At 40.9% G+C, this 12,631-nt stretch overlaps 3 protein-coding genes across 3 annotated transcripts; 2 read left to right on the top strand and 1 right to left on the bottom strand.

Moving 5' to 3' along the window:
- The first annotated feature begins 217 nt into the window (after nucleotides 1-217).
- On the top strand, nucleotides 218-1,201 carry LOC131024182 (ethylene-responsive transcription factor ERF025-like). Its single transcript, XM_057953683.1, has one exon. The coding sequence runs from the start codon at nucleotides 406-408 to the stop codon at nucleotides 946-948; it is 543 nt and encodes a 180-aa protein (XP_057809666.1). The 5' UTR covers nucleotides 218-405; the 3' UTR covers nucleotides 949-1,201.
- A 2,354-nt stretch (nucleotides 1,202-3,555) lies between these two features.
- LOC131024181 (dehydration-responsive element-binding protein 1D-like) lies at nucleotides 3,556-4,339 on the top strand. The gene has a single exon (XM_057953682.1). The coding sequence runs from the start codon at nucleotides 3,630-3,632 to the stop codon at nucleotides 4,218-4,220; it is 591 nt and encodes a 196-aa protein (XP_057809665.1). The 5' UTR covers nucleotides 3,556-3,629; the 3' UTR covers nucleotides 4,221-4,339.
- A 419-nt stretch (nucleotides 4,340-4,758) lies between these two features.
- Nucleotides 4,759-11,339, bottom strand: LOC131024179 (uncharacterized). The gene is made up of 6 exons (XM_057953681.1): nucleotides 11,082-11,339; nucleotides 9,050-9,450; nucleotides 7,073-7,334; nucleotides 6,755-6,951; nucleotides 5,635-5,822; nucleotides 4,759-5,227 (listed from the first exon to the last, which is right to left on the bottom strand). The coding sequence occupies exons 2-6, from the start codon at nucleotides 9,142-9,144 to the stop codon at nucleotides 4,941-4,943; spliced, it is 1,029 nt and encodes a 342-aa protein (XP_057809664.1). The 5' UTR covers nucleotides 9,145-9,450; nucleotides 11,082-11,339; the 3' UTR covers nucleotides 4,759-4,940.
- Nucleotides 11,340-12,631: the final 1,292 nt, after the last annotated feature.

Genomic DNA, 12,631 nt, shown 5'->3' with positions numbered 1-12,631 from the left:
TCAGACGAACTACACATGGCACTAGAGCACCGACTCAAAGATTAATCAAACATCTAAGAAGGATTGAATTAAATGGTCAAGTAGTGAGAGTGTCAAGTGTCTGTCCCACCCGTGTATGCGCGTTAGAGAGAGTTCGAGTGTGATGGTGAAAATGAGAGTGAGAGTGAGACAATCATCATATACACAGCAAACCTTAAACAAGAATTGTCCCACGAAATAAGGGTCCACGATTTTCCCGCGCCTTTTCTCTCTCATCTCTCTATTTGTCTTACATTACATATTCCCCCTGCCCTTATATAATAGGATCCTCCAACTAATTTATCCTATGTGTCCAACTTAGGCTACATTGTCGCACCAAATCTAAATACTCTCATCCCTTCTTTTTTTTTCTCCAAATTCGAGTGCATGGCTGCTGAAGACGGCTCCCTCCCGCCGCCCGCCTCGCCGAGGTCAGGCCGTCATCCCAGCTACCGCGGAATCCGGTGCCGGAGCGGGAAATGGGTGTCGGAGATCCGGAAGCCGCGTCAGACAGCGCGCATTTGGCTAGGCACGTACCCCACCCCCGAGATGGCAGCGGCTGCCTATGACGTGGCGGCGCTGGCCCTCAGAGGCCCCGAAGCCATGATCAACTTCCCCGGCCTCGCTCCCACGTATCCCATGCCGGCCTCATTCTCCGACGACGACATAAGGGCGGCCGCCGCAGCCTCCGCCTCAGCCATCGCGCCACGGAATGCCGGCCCCGGACGTCAGGCGCAGCCCCCGGCTGGCGAGGCGTCGTCGTCGAGCAGTCAGGCGCATGACTTCGTCGACGAGGAAGCGCTGTTTGGAATGCCGAAGCTTTTGGACGACATGGCGCACGGCATGCTGGTCAGCCCGCCGCGGATGAAGCCCGCAGCGGAGTCGCCGGAGGATTACTCCAAAAACGACAGTCTTTGGAAATATCCTTGATATATGTATGTGTGTGTGCGGTTGGGCCGCAATATTTATGACCAAATCCTCCATTTGTGAGTTTTTAGTTGGTCTTTTTGCCGCCGGCACTGAATTTCCTCAGACAGCTGCATTAAATGTGGCTTTGGTAGCGGCCCGTTTTATATGAATAAGAGCTGAGGAAATGTACACAAGGATATTTCTGCTTCAAGCAGAGCTATCATGTTTTACGAATTTATAAGTATCAATGTGAGTAAGTTATATGATTGCATTATGGCTATCACTCTACTTTTTTCCTTGACAACAACGGGATTGTATATATTCTCTGTTGCAAATTCCTTGTCAATGCATATATATACATTTGTGGTAGTAGGTAAGGTTATATTACAAGTCCCCCTTAAAGCATAAATTAATTAATTAAAGTACCCCCTTAAAGCATAAATTAATTAATTAAAGTACAATTTAGTTTACTCTTCCGTCTCATTGCCAAATCGTGAGATTAAATTGAAAGAGGAATGCATAATCACGCTTCTAAAAAATATAATCAATCTAATAAGCTTTGCAATGGCACCAAGCTGATAGTAACCCAACTTGGGGAACACGTAAGTGAAGGGAAACTCATTTCAAAAAAAAATGAGCGCAATAAATTTTCTATAGCTAGAATTAAGGGTGGTAAAACGATTCCGGTTATTCGGTTATAACCGTAACCGAACCAAAAAAACAGTTAATCGGTTAACCGATAACCAGAATTTTTCGATTCGGTTCGGTTATCGGTTATCACTTTCGGTGTTAACCGGTTAATCGGTTTAACCGGTAACGGACTGGTTAAAACCAAAAACGGTTTAGCCGGCGTGTCGCCTCCGCCCCTCTCCTCTCACCCCCTCTCTGTCTCCTCGTCGTAGCACATGCATCGGCGACCGGCGGCGCCTCCGCCACTTCTCAGTCCCGGCGTTGGCTCCTTCTTCTCCTACCCCGACTCAAAACACCAAAAACCCCAAAATTCCTCCAATTTCAAAAAACCCCTCTCCCTAAATCAAATCCCTAATTTTCTCCTTCTTCTACCCTCGCTGTGAACAGCCACCGACCCCTCTTCTCTCTTTCCCCTTCCCTTCTCACTCGGCCGGACAGCAGCTGTCCATCAGCTATTGCCGCCGCCGTGATTCTCACCCCCAAATCACTCAACCGAGACAACAATCACCATGCTTAAGGCTAAGTTCTGCTCAGCCATGTATTTAATCGGTTAATCGGTTAACCAAACTAAAAACCGGTTCGGTTTTCGGTTAGCATTTTTGTTATTAATCAGTTTCGGTTAACCGGCAAACCGATTCAGTTATAACCGAATCGGACCGATTACCACCCCTAGCTAGAATGATTACGATTTCATCGCATTTCACTAAATTTTCAATTCAGTTCCAGAGAAGGCAATTCCCTATGAGTGTTTGTTTTGCTATGTCGACAATAAATAAAAGTCATGGACAATCTCTTTCAAATGTAGGATTATATATGCCGAAACCTATTCTTAGTTATGGACAATTCTACGTGGCAATCTCAAAAGTCACTAAAAAAGATGTCATATGCAAGACACAACAACTAACGTGTTGTATGATGAAATTTTCGATAGATTATGAGGTAATTGCAAATTTAATAATTCATTCAAACTTTTAAAGTTTAAGTGATTAATGATATTATTTATTTCTTTTTTCTTAATTTTTAATTATTGGTTCCAACTACAGACATCTAATATAGATACATTTCAAATAATTGTTCCAATTTCTCTTTTAATATTTTTTGGATCGAAACTCTTCTTACATATAAATTTTATAAGACATTTAAATTAGGTCAATTTTAAATAAATATTATAACTTTTTTTACTTTATAACAATTTTATTAAATTCTCTATTTTTGTGAAAAATAATTCATGAAATAAAAAATGCATTAATAATTTGGTACGGAAATTAAGAAATTGGTATTTTGTGTGTTAAGTGCGGTAGGTGAAAAAGTGAAAAAGTGAAAATGTGAATAAAAGGTAAATTTTTTGTCATTTTTAGAAACGTGTCATGCTTCGTGGGACGGACCAAAAAGGAAACTGTGTTATATTTCGTGAGGTGGAGGGAGTATTTTAATAGATCCCGTCGAATTTCGACGGGTCAGGTACTCGTTAAAGATTATAGTGATTTCTATGATAGGGTTAAATTGCTTATTTTCCCTGTTAATGAGTCAATCTTAAAATTTGCGATGTTGAAACTAATAATAGAAAATGAATGAACTTCGAATTTAGTGATCCTCGATCCAACTCGACCATTTACGCGAAGATACTAGTTTTGTGCATGGAGGAAGTTTCTGGTTTCTTGCTTGCTTTAAAGAGTGATACAGTGAACTACAAGTGTCACTATCTAATTAAATACTGCCCTCATTAGTCAATTAGAAATAAACACCGGTATGGGCCAAACCCATTCGTCACATGGCCCATGAATCCGCCCCTTTAATTAATTAATCACTCTTTCGCGTATCTTATCAGTGTTAAAAAGGTGCAAACCGTGGGCAGCTAGCTAGCCTGGCGCCTTATCAACATTTCCGTGTGTCATTTATGATTTATCTATAATTTTTAAATGATTAATCACTTGCACTCTCACATATAAATTACACACTTCTCCATCATTTGCACTTGCACACACAATTTTCAAGATTCATCAACTTTTTCAATGCATATAATGCAAGATTCTACTATTCGGCAAAGAAAGCAGATGTTCGCCTCAGACAATCATCTTCCACGTGTGCATTCCACGTCGGAAAACGAAGTGATTCTTGCTTCCGACAATCCGAAGAAGCGGGCGGGGAGGAAGAAGTTCCGGGAGACGCGCCACCCTGTCTACCGCGGCGTGCGGCGGCGGAGCTCCGGAAAATGGGTGTGCGAGGTGAGGGAGCCCAACAAGAAGTCCAGGATATGGCTGGGGACCTTCCCCACCGTCGACATGGCGGCGCGCGCGCACGACGTCGCGGCGCTGGCGCTGCGGGGGCGGTCCGCGTGCCTCAACTTCGCCGACTCCGCGTGGCGGCTGCCCGTCCCAACGTCCACGGACGCCAAGGACATCAGGAGGGCGGCAGTCCAGGCAGCGGAGGCTTTCCGGCCAGAGTCGCCGGAAATTGTGTGGTTTGTGGACGAGGAGGAAGTGTTTGGGATGCATGGCTTGCTGACCAATATGGCGGAGGGGATGATGCTGCCGCCACCTCACTACTACGCTGATGACGTGGAAGTTTCTGCTGACGTGTCGTTATGGAGCTTTTTAAGTTGATATATATGTGAATTAGGAATATTCTTTTATTTCGCACCGTGATACGTTTTTTTGAAAATAAGGTGATCTAATAATTGTAAATGTCATTTAATAAAACAAAATGATATTATTATGCTTAATTGTTTTGGCTTCATGAATATAAACACATTCCAATGCAGCCATCCAAATTAAATTATAATTAACGATTTAATAATTTTTTTATTGAAAACTGATTAACCTAATTGAATTTAATTAAGAGTATAGGAGTATGTATTATACTATGTATATTCGAATGCACACAAGTTTTTACCTAAACTCTTGAAAAGTCATCAATTAATCATCATCGGGTATAGGTAAAGGTTAAAATTATTATCAAATACATAGTCATAGAGCACGAGATTGAAATTGACAAATGGCCATAACCATATTATCAAGTTCATAAGAATATCATAAACAAGTATTCGAAGAACGAAACATGATCCTGAACTTGAATGTTTCCAAGCAGAATAAATTAGAAGGCAAGTTGTAAGCTCCGAAGAATTGAAGATAGCCCAAAACGTTTTTGGTGGTCAGAAAAGATTAACCTTATCACAAGTATCCCAACTCAATATTTTCAGATAACCAAAGCCAAAGAAACCCACAATTAGTAGCACTTCAGGGAAATGCATCAACTGTGAGAAAAAACAAATAACATACAACGGCACATCAAGGAGAAGCGTCACAAACAGGTCAATAGAATTACTACTTGGTCTTCTTGAGGAGAACCGAGGTTCTATGCTCTGCATCGTCTCTTACGAAACTCCACCATAAGTATGTGAGCGGAATTGTGGTTGCGTGCCAAAGGGCATGAGCGTCAACAAGTCCCAAGTACGGAGGGAAATCATAAATCTCCAAGAGCATGGCAAGAGCACCTCCGAGTACAACCACCCACAGCTTCCAACGAGAAGGGTGGCCAGAGACACCGCCCCAGACTGCCCAGATAGCTATCTGTACGACACCCATCGCCACGCAAACTTTCATGTTCAATCCTGCAAAACGCACATCTTGGTTGGGCTCCAGAGTGTTGTATAAATTTTATGCAACATTGACAGACAAATATCCATCCATTTCATAAAAGGTTTCAGTATTATCACTTGTATTTTACTGTTAGTCATCAAGAGGAGGTAAGACAATCCGTTATAAAAGGATACTATAATATCATCATAGAAGAATACTGCAAATTATACCCGATTTCCTCCATTTCAGATTTCTATTTTTTGCATTTTTTATTTTTTCAGAGTTTTACTTCTGCTTATACCATCCTACAAAAACTAAGAAAAACTTCTATCTGAAGTAAAAACAAACGGAAGTCAATTCAAATGGTCAAACTACTACTTCTCACTAAGATGAAAATGATTCAATCTAGCTTGAGAGTAATGGGATTCAGAAGGATTACCATAGTCGAGTTCATAGAAGTTCAAATACAAGATATGAGTTGTCACAAATGCTATTAGGGGAGCTGCAACCATGACTCTTGCAGCCTCAAGCCTCACATTGAAAGCTCGTATTATAGCCAGCATAAGAGAACATCCAAGTAATGCCACTGCAGATGAGTAGTCCAGCTTCTCAGTCAAATCAACATCTCTGCATGCATTTTGCAGAATACCTTGAAATTAGAACATAAAAGGCATATCTCATACTAGTCTAACAACCCCCATAAAAATTGTAAACAAGAAATTATTTGTCACCTTATTTTACTATTATGACGGGGAAAATAATCAAAGGGTTTACTTTTCCCTCATAACAATTACTCCCTCCATCCCCTAAATAACTTTCTAGTAGGGGACGGCACGGGTTTTAAGGAAAAGTTATTAAGTGTATTGGTAGTGGAGAAAAAGTATTACTCCCTCCGTCCCATTTGTATTGGCCCCCTTACCATTTTGGGTTGTCCCAATTGTATTGGCCCCTTTCTTAAAATAGCAAAAATAAGGGCTTCTAAGTGGGCAAAAGTAAAACACTCCACCTACTTAACTCATAAATAAAGGTTTTCTTAATCTCCGTGCCCAAAAGTAAAGGGCCAATACAAATGGGACGGAGGGAGTATAATTAGTATTGAAAGTGGTGAAAATGTGTCATATATAGTATTGGGAATGATGAAATGTTGAAAAGTAAAAATAAATAAAGTATTATTAGTGGTAGGGTAATGTCCCAAAATCGATAGGAAGTTATTTGGGGGACGTTCCAAAGAGGAAATATAGGAAGGTATTTGGGGGACGGAGGGAGTGTCATATTTTCAAAGTAATTTTTACTCCACATTCGTGGGATTCATTCCTACGGACTCCATTTATATGTATCATGTCCTATCCACTTCTTACCTAATCTCGTAAGAGTTTGTATAGCAAAATTAAATTAAGCATTACAGAGAATATTCTACATTGAAATGAATTCTAGTCATCAGAGGAGAAACTGATAAGCACTTCATCTTACGTATAATACGATAAATTCCTCCAATGTTACTACAGGAATGTTATATGCATTAAATATGAGAGAGGAAAGAAAGGAATGATGGTGCGCACCGACTGTGGAAAACTGCACTCCAAAGCCACGCATTCATTGCGAAGATTGCATATATGTTCCAGAGGCCTGTGTATTCATAATATGTCTTCTTGTTCGGTCTAAAGGGCAGTTTGTAGTTTACAAGGATGTAGAATGATACCCATCCATGAAACTGTACCGCAAGATTAAGAGCAGAGAAAGCAACAGAAACAGGTTCCTGAAGATTAACTAGATTTAGTGTACTTAAATCACTCGTGAACACTATAATGGCTAAAAGACAACAGTACATGAGGGACTGAGGGAGAACATTTTCTGCACAAAGTAACGCGTCATTTTACCTGGATCCCATAAATACGCCTGAATGGCCACTTGCCATGGTACTTTACAGGCTTGTAGCCAAGTTCATGTCTTTCTTCTTCTCTAGAGAGCATGCAGTGGTAACGACAGTCACTGCGGCAGTCCCATTGCTTCCACTGAATGTAAAGTGGCTCCTGCAGATACCATGGACCATCAATGGGGTTTCCATCAGAGGAAAAATTACAGTGTTGAAAGCACTTTTCCCCCACACATCCAGTCTTCTCGCATTGCAAAACACAAGCCCTAGCAGTGCAACCAAATTATTAAATAAATTAACAAACGCATGAGCACAATGACCCATATGAAAACATAATTGATGTCTCAACCAAATACCTATCCAGACTGATTCATGACTTTGTTTCTAAATTTATCCAATATCACAACCATGTAAAATAAACACAAGTTCAGATTCAAACGCACAATGGGTCATACTACACTACGACTACAATAGGCAGACTGGTGCATCATGAGACAGAAAAGTTGCTCTATCTCTTGAAGATGGAGATGGAGATCAGTATGATTTGAGCTTCATGTACATTTGATGGCTAATCATTATGAGAAATATAATAAATAGTTAAATACTTAAGTTTTTATGTGTTTTCACATAATTTGCTAATTGCTATGTTTCTATGTGTTTTATTATACTCCTTCCGTCCACAAAAAATAGTCCCTTTTTGCCATTTTGGATGTCTACAAAAATGAGTCTCTTTCCATTTTTGGAAATTACCTATCACATGGTGGGCCATATTCTCCGCTCACAATACAATTAATTATCATTATTTAAGTGGGGCTCCCTCTCCATTCACAATACAATAATCATTTTTATTAAAACCCGTGCCGTCCACCTTTAGGACTATTTTTAGTGGAAGGAGGGAGTAATAGTTATGATTTTCATGTGTTTTTATGAAAACACTTCGCTCTTACGCCTCGTGGGATCATAGGAAAACGCTTCGAGGCTTACATATTAAAACCTTGCCAAGAACAATGATAGAAATCACGAGATATGAAAGCACATGAAATATTGCGGAGAACTTTGATGAGATGTGAGATGGATAAGAGTGCAAGATAACAATGAGAAGCTACACAACAATCCACTAGATATATATAGACTTTCATCATAATTCTCAATCCCATGAAAGAAAATCACACCATTCCCTGTTCCATCAGATTAGTTTCTGTTTCAATAACCGGTTGCAGTTAAGACAACAAATAAAGAAGAAACATTTTACTAAATGCAGGGTGACAAGGATAATTTTACAGGTTCACATATTATACTAATTACTTCCACAGCCTGTTGGCTTAATGACATACCAAGGAAGTTAAGAGTGCTAAATTTGCAAAACAGAAAGTCTCATACGCCCACAAGTAAGACAAAAATCCATTAAACTCTTGAGCAGTAGAACAACTAAAATGGTCATTCCTATGATGCTCTCTTGAAGTAGGATTCGTAGTCTATTTGGGTTCGAGATCAAAGAATGATAATCAAGTTTTAGTTACTCAACAAGCTAATTGTTTGAAATGTTCCTGATAACATGCAATAGTTTGTCGAATTTCACAAAATCGACTCATAGTTTAATAATTCAATAAACCCTTCCACAGAAGCAACCAAAACATTATTGATTCGCATTAATCAAACACAAAGATCTGCAATAGGCAGAGTTAGACTATCCACATACCAAACTCGAACCTGAAGTAATTGAATACAACTACACTTGATTGAGGATCAATCAACTGTCCACATATCATGACTACCTTACCCTACAATCAATTCGAAACCTTAGATAATATCTCAATTATCAAGTTCAACTACCACAGAATCGATACTTCAGCACTTGCCAAGCCTTACCCTACATGTACTTACACTTCAAAAACTCAATTACGTAGCCAAATTCCAATTACAGAAATCCATGAAAAGAAAAAATTCAAGATTCTTAGCTAACAAACTCAAAATTTCTTACCTGTACACTGGATCAGCGTCACCGGGGCTCGCTTCGTAAAATCCGACAAAGCATGAGAGGGCAGCTAGAAAGAGAACGAAACGACGCCGTTCCATCAGATTTGGAATTATAATCAGCTCCAGAGACCAAGGAATAGAAGTAAACTCCAAAGGATTCAACTTCTCTACTTCATTCAATAGAAGATGTGATTCTGGTTCGGCAACTTCCCCTCCAACTGGGGAAGATGAATCTACAGGGAGTATCTGTATAAACAAATTTAGAATAATGATTAAATATAGGAATTTACTGCTGGTGATATTTCTCTTTAAATTCTCGGTATCTTCTTTTGGTTGTGTGGAGAGGGGCGTGTCAATGGTGGACGAGAATGAATGTTTGCTCCCCTGGAGAGAGCCCCACCATAACTGCAATAATATACATCAAAAGCTGTAAGGTGAACATTCATTCTGTCAAACATTTATAAAAAACTCATGCAAAGAAGCAGCATCTTGTTATTCTAGTACATTTTTGCAGGGCAATTCCCACTTTTTGGGTTCAACTTCTTGTTCAATGCAGACAAAGCATCCTGGCAGGCTAATATCCAAAAAATGACCAAAACGGAGCATGCAGGACTACGGGGAGTCGAAACTTGACCCAACTACTGAAACTTAAGGGGAGCAATGGGATATACAGGCATAAATTGAAGGATTTTGAAAATCCTAGTTGTTCTAGACGTAAGAACAGGCAGCCTATAAATGGTAGCCACATAGAATTTACTTACGAAGAGCTTGATAAGGCTACAAACAGGTTTTCAAGAAAGAACTTCTTATCAGTAGATGGATGTGGCTTAGCTTTCAAGGGAAAGCTCAAAGATGGCTAAAAAGTAGCCATTAAGCAATTCAAAGCTGCCAGCCTTCATGGAGAGAAGGAATTCAAGTCTGACGTCTATAAGCAAAAGCACCAAAATCTGTTGGGATCTTGTACAGAAGGAACTCACGGATAACTTGTTGATGAATACATGTGCAATGGCTCATTTGAAGATAACAGGTAAACAGTGTGTCGACTCAAGCTATTTGATCACAAATTTTCTTTTCTATTTCTTTCTGGTTTTGATTATATAAGAAATATGTGTATTGGTATTGGAGCAAAAAGACATCCACAAAGAATGGAGTGAGGCAAGATCACTATCAAATCAACCCAATAAGTATGTCAAAAATAATAGCTTAGGCTTCGTAAGACAAGTAGTGAGAGTATCTTTTGTCCTAAATGTTGCATGACTTTCAGAGTGATGTCCGTGCTTAAATTAAATTGCTTTAATTATAAACATACGCGTATGTGATCTCATCCTATAATCTTTTAGTCATCTCACAGTAATAATAATAATAATAATAATAATAATAATAATAATAATAATAATAATAATAATAATAATAATAATAATAATAATCTCTATCACTATCTCTATGTTTTGGCCATTTTAGCGCCAATAGAATGTCAGCTTATATCTGTTGTGTAATCTGCAACGTTGTTGGCTGAGTTTTGTTTCTTGGTTAATAACCATTGTTCAACTTTATCCATGAAGTAAAGCAATAAAGATCAAGACTTTGGCTCCAAGAAAAACAAAGCAAGACTCGAATTTGTTGGTCCAATACCAGTTCATAGGACATTTTTTGATATAATCTCTCCCACTATCTAACCAACTTTACAATATTTATACTGATTCTGGAGAGGAAAAAAATCAACTATTTGTTTTGTATGCTTTTCAAGCTGAAGCTTTTGAAGCATAATAAAGCAATGAAGTTAATTTTTACTGTAAATAATTTAAGTTGTGGATCTAAAGTAATTAGATACACATTGAAGAACTTCCAAACTATAATTTCTCTGTCTTATGTCCGAACATTTTGATACATCTACAAAATATATCTAGTATTTTTTGTAGATCTAAAACTTGCATCGAGTTTTTGTCTATTTAATCGGTGGAACGGCTATAACTTCAGCAGTAAGGCGGAAAAAAAAAAATCAAACATACAAAACACGCAAACAGCCTGCCGCTTACCTACTGTTGGGAACTTTGGCGTTGGAAACTGCTGACGGAGGCGCCGAGGTCGAAGGAGGCGGGGCGAGGCGACGGGGAAGGCTAGGCGAGGGTGGCGGCGCCGCGAGGGCTACCGGAGGAGCCGGGAGCAGCGGCGACCTGGAAACGGCAGAGAGAGGCCGAGAGAGAGAGTGATAGCGGCAGAGAGCGATGAGAGAGAGAGCACCGAGAAAGAAAATAGGGAGAAGAAATCAGAAACCTATTTCTAATTTTCTAATGTAGGGCTGTCACCGGTTCAAACCTGAACCGGCTCGCCTAAAATTTGAAGGACCGATTTTCGAACCCTGAACCAGTGGTTCTAGGCTGGGCCGAAAATCGGCGGTTCCCGAACTTTTTTTTTAATTTTTTTTAGGGTTAATAGCCAAAAAATACACGAAGTTTGCCCGAATTTGCAAATTGCACATGACCTTCAAAATTGGCCTCAGAATACATGACCTTCTGATTTTATCGTGATTTGCACACGGCGAGAATTCCGGCTATAATTAAGTTTGACCGGCAACGACGTGGCAATACGCGTGGCATTTTTAATGCTGTGGCAATACGCGTGGCATAAAAATTAAAAACAATGTAATTTTTTTATACATGTGGCATAAGAGAGAGAGAGAAAGAGAGAAAGAGGATTGTCGGAGGCGGGCGTCTTCCTCTTCTTCTCCAGCATCTGGCGCCGGTGTGGAGAGAAGGCAGGCGACGCCCTCGCCGGAGAAACAGGGGTGGCGGCGGTGCCAGATCTGGAAAATGGGTGGAGGCAGCGAAGCAGCTGTGTTGTCCGCCAAGGTGATAGCAGCGGCACCCGTTGCTGCCAGTCGAAGAAAGAAGGAGACCGCGCCGGGCTGGAGGAGACGACGTCGGGCGCAGCGGCGGCGATGGCTGGAGCAGCGGCCGCGCCGAGCTGGAGGACCACTGCTAATTTGAAGTCTGTAAGTTTTTGCACGACGGAGATGTTTTATGTGTGCATTTTCTCTCTCTAGGTTTTAGCGGTGGTTTTTTGCTGTGTGAGTGCGGAGATTTTGTTCCTCTGTGAGAAAATTTGGAGTGCGCTGCCAGATCTGAAAAATGGGTGGAGGCAGCGAAGCGGCTGTGTTGGAAGAAGGAGTGCGCCAGATCGAAGGAAGAAGGACTTCCCGCTGGGCTGGAGGAGACGACATCGGGCGCAGCGACGGCGATGGCTGGCTGCTCGCCGGAGCAGGGGGAGCGACGTCGGATGGCCGTCTGGCCGAGAGGGTGAGAGGGGCCTGAGAGAGGGAAATAGGTCGAGGGTCAGAGAGAGGGAGTCTGGGAGAGAGAGAAGGCGCCGGGCGGCGCCACCGTTAGCCGTCTGAAATTATGGCGAGGTGGGCTGATTTGTGCAGCAGTAATGGGGTCGCCGGGTGTAGGCGACCACCGCGCCGATCTCTTCTGTTCACATTCTTTCTTTTTTTTTTTAATTTTTTTTTTAAAAAGTTTGACAAAAACGACGTCGTTTTAAATGCCCGGCGGGAAGTCCACGTCTGCAATTTCCGGCTGCCACATCA

This window comes from Salvia miltiorrhiza, chromosome 5 (assembly GCF_028751815.1).
Source record: "Salvia miltiorrhiza cultivar Shanhuang (shh) chromosome 5, IMPLAD_Smil_shh, whole genome shotgun sequence".
In the NCBI taxonomy this organism is placed as follows: Eukaryota; Viridiplantae; Streptophyta; class Magnoliopsida; order Lamiales; family Lamiaceae; genus Salvia; species Salvia miltiorrhiza.
The sequence above is the reverse complement of the archived record's forward strand: the minus strand, read 5'-3'. Positions and strand labels throughout refer to the sequence as shown.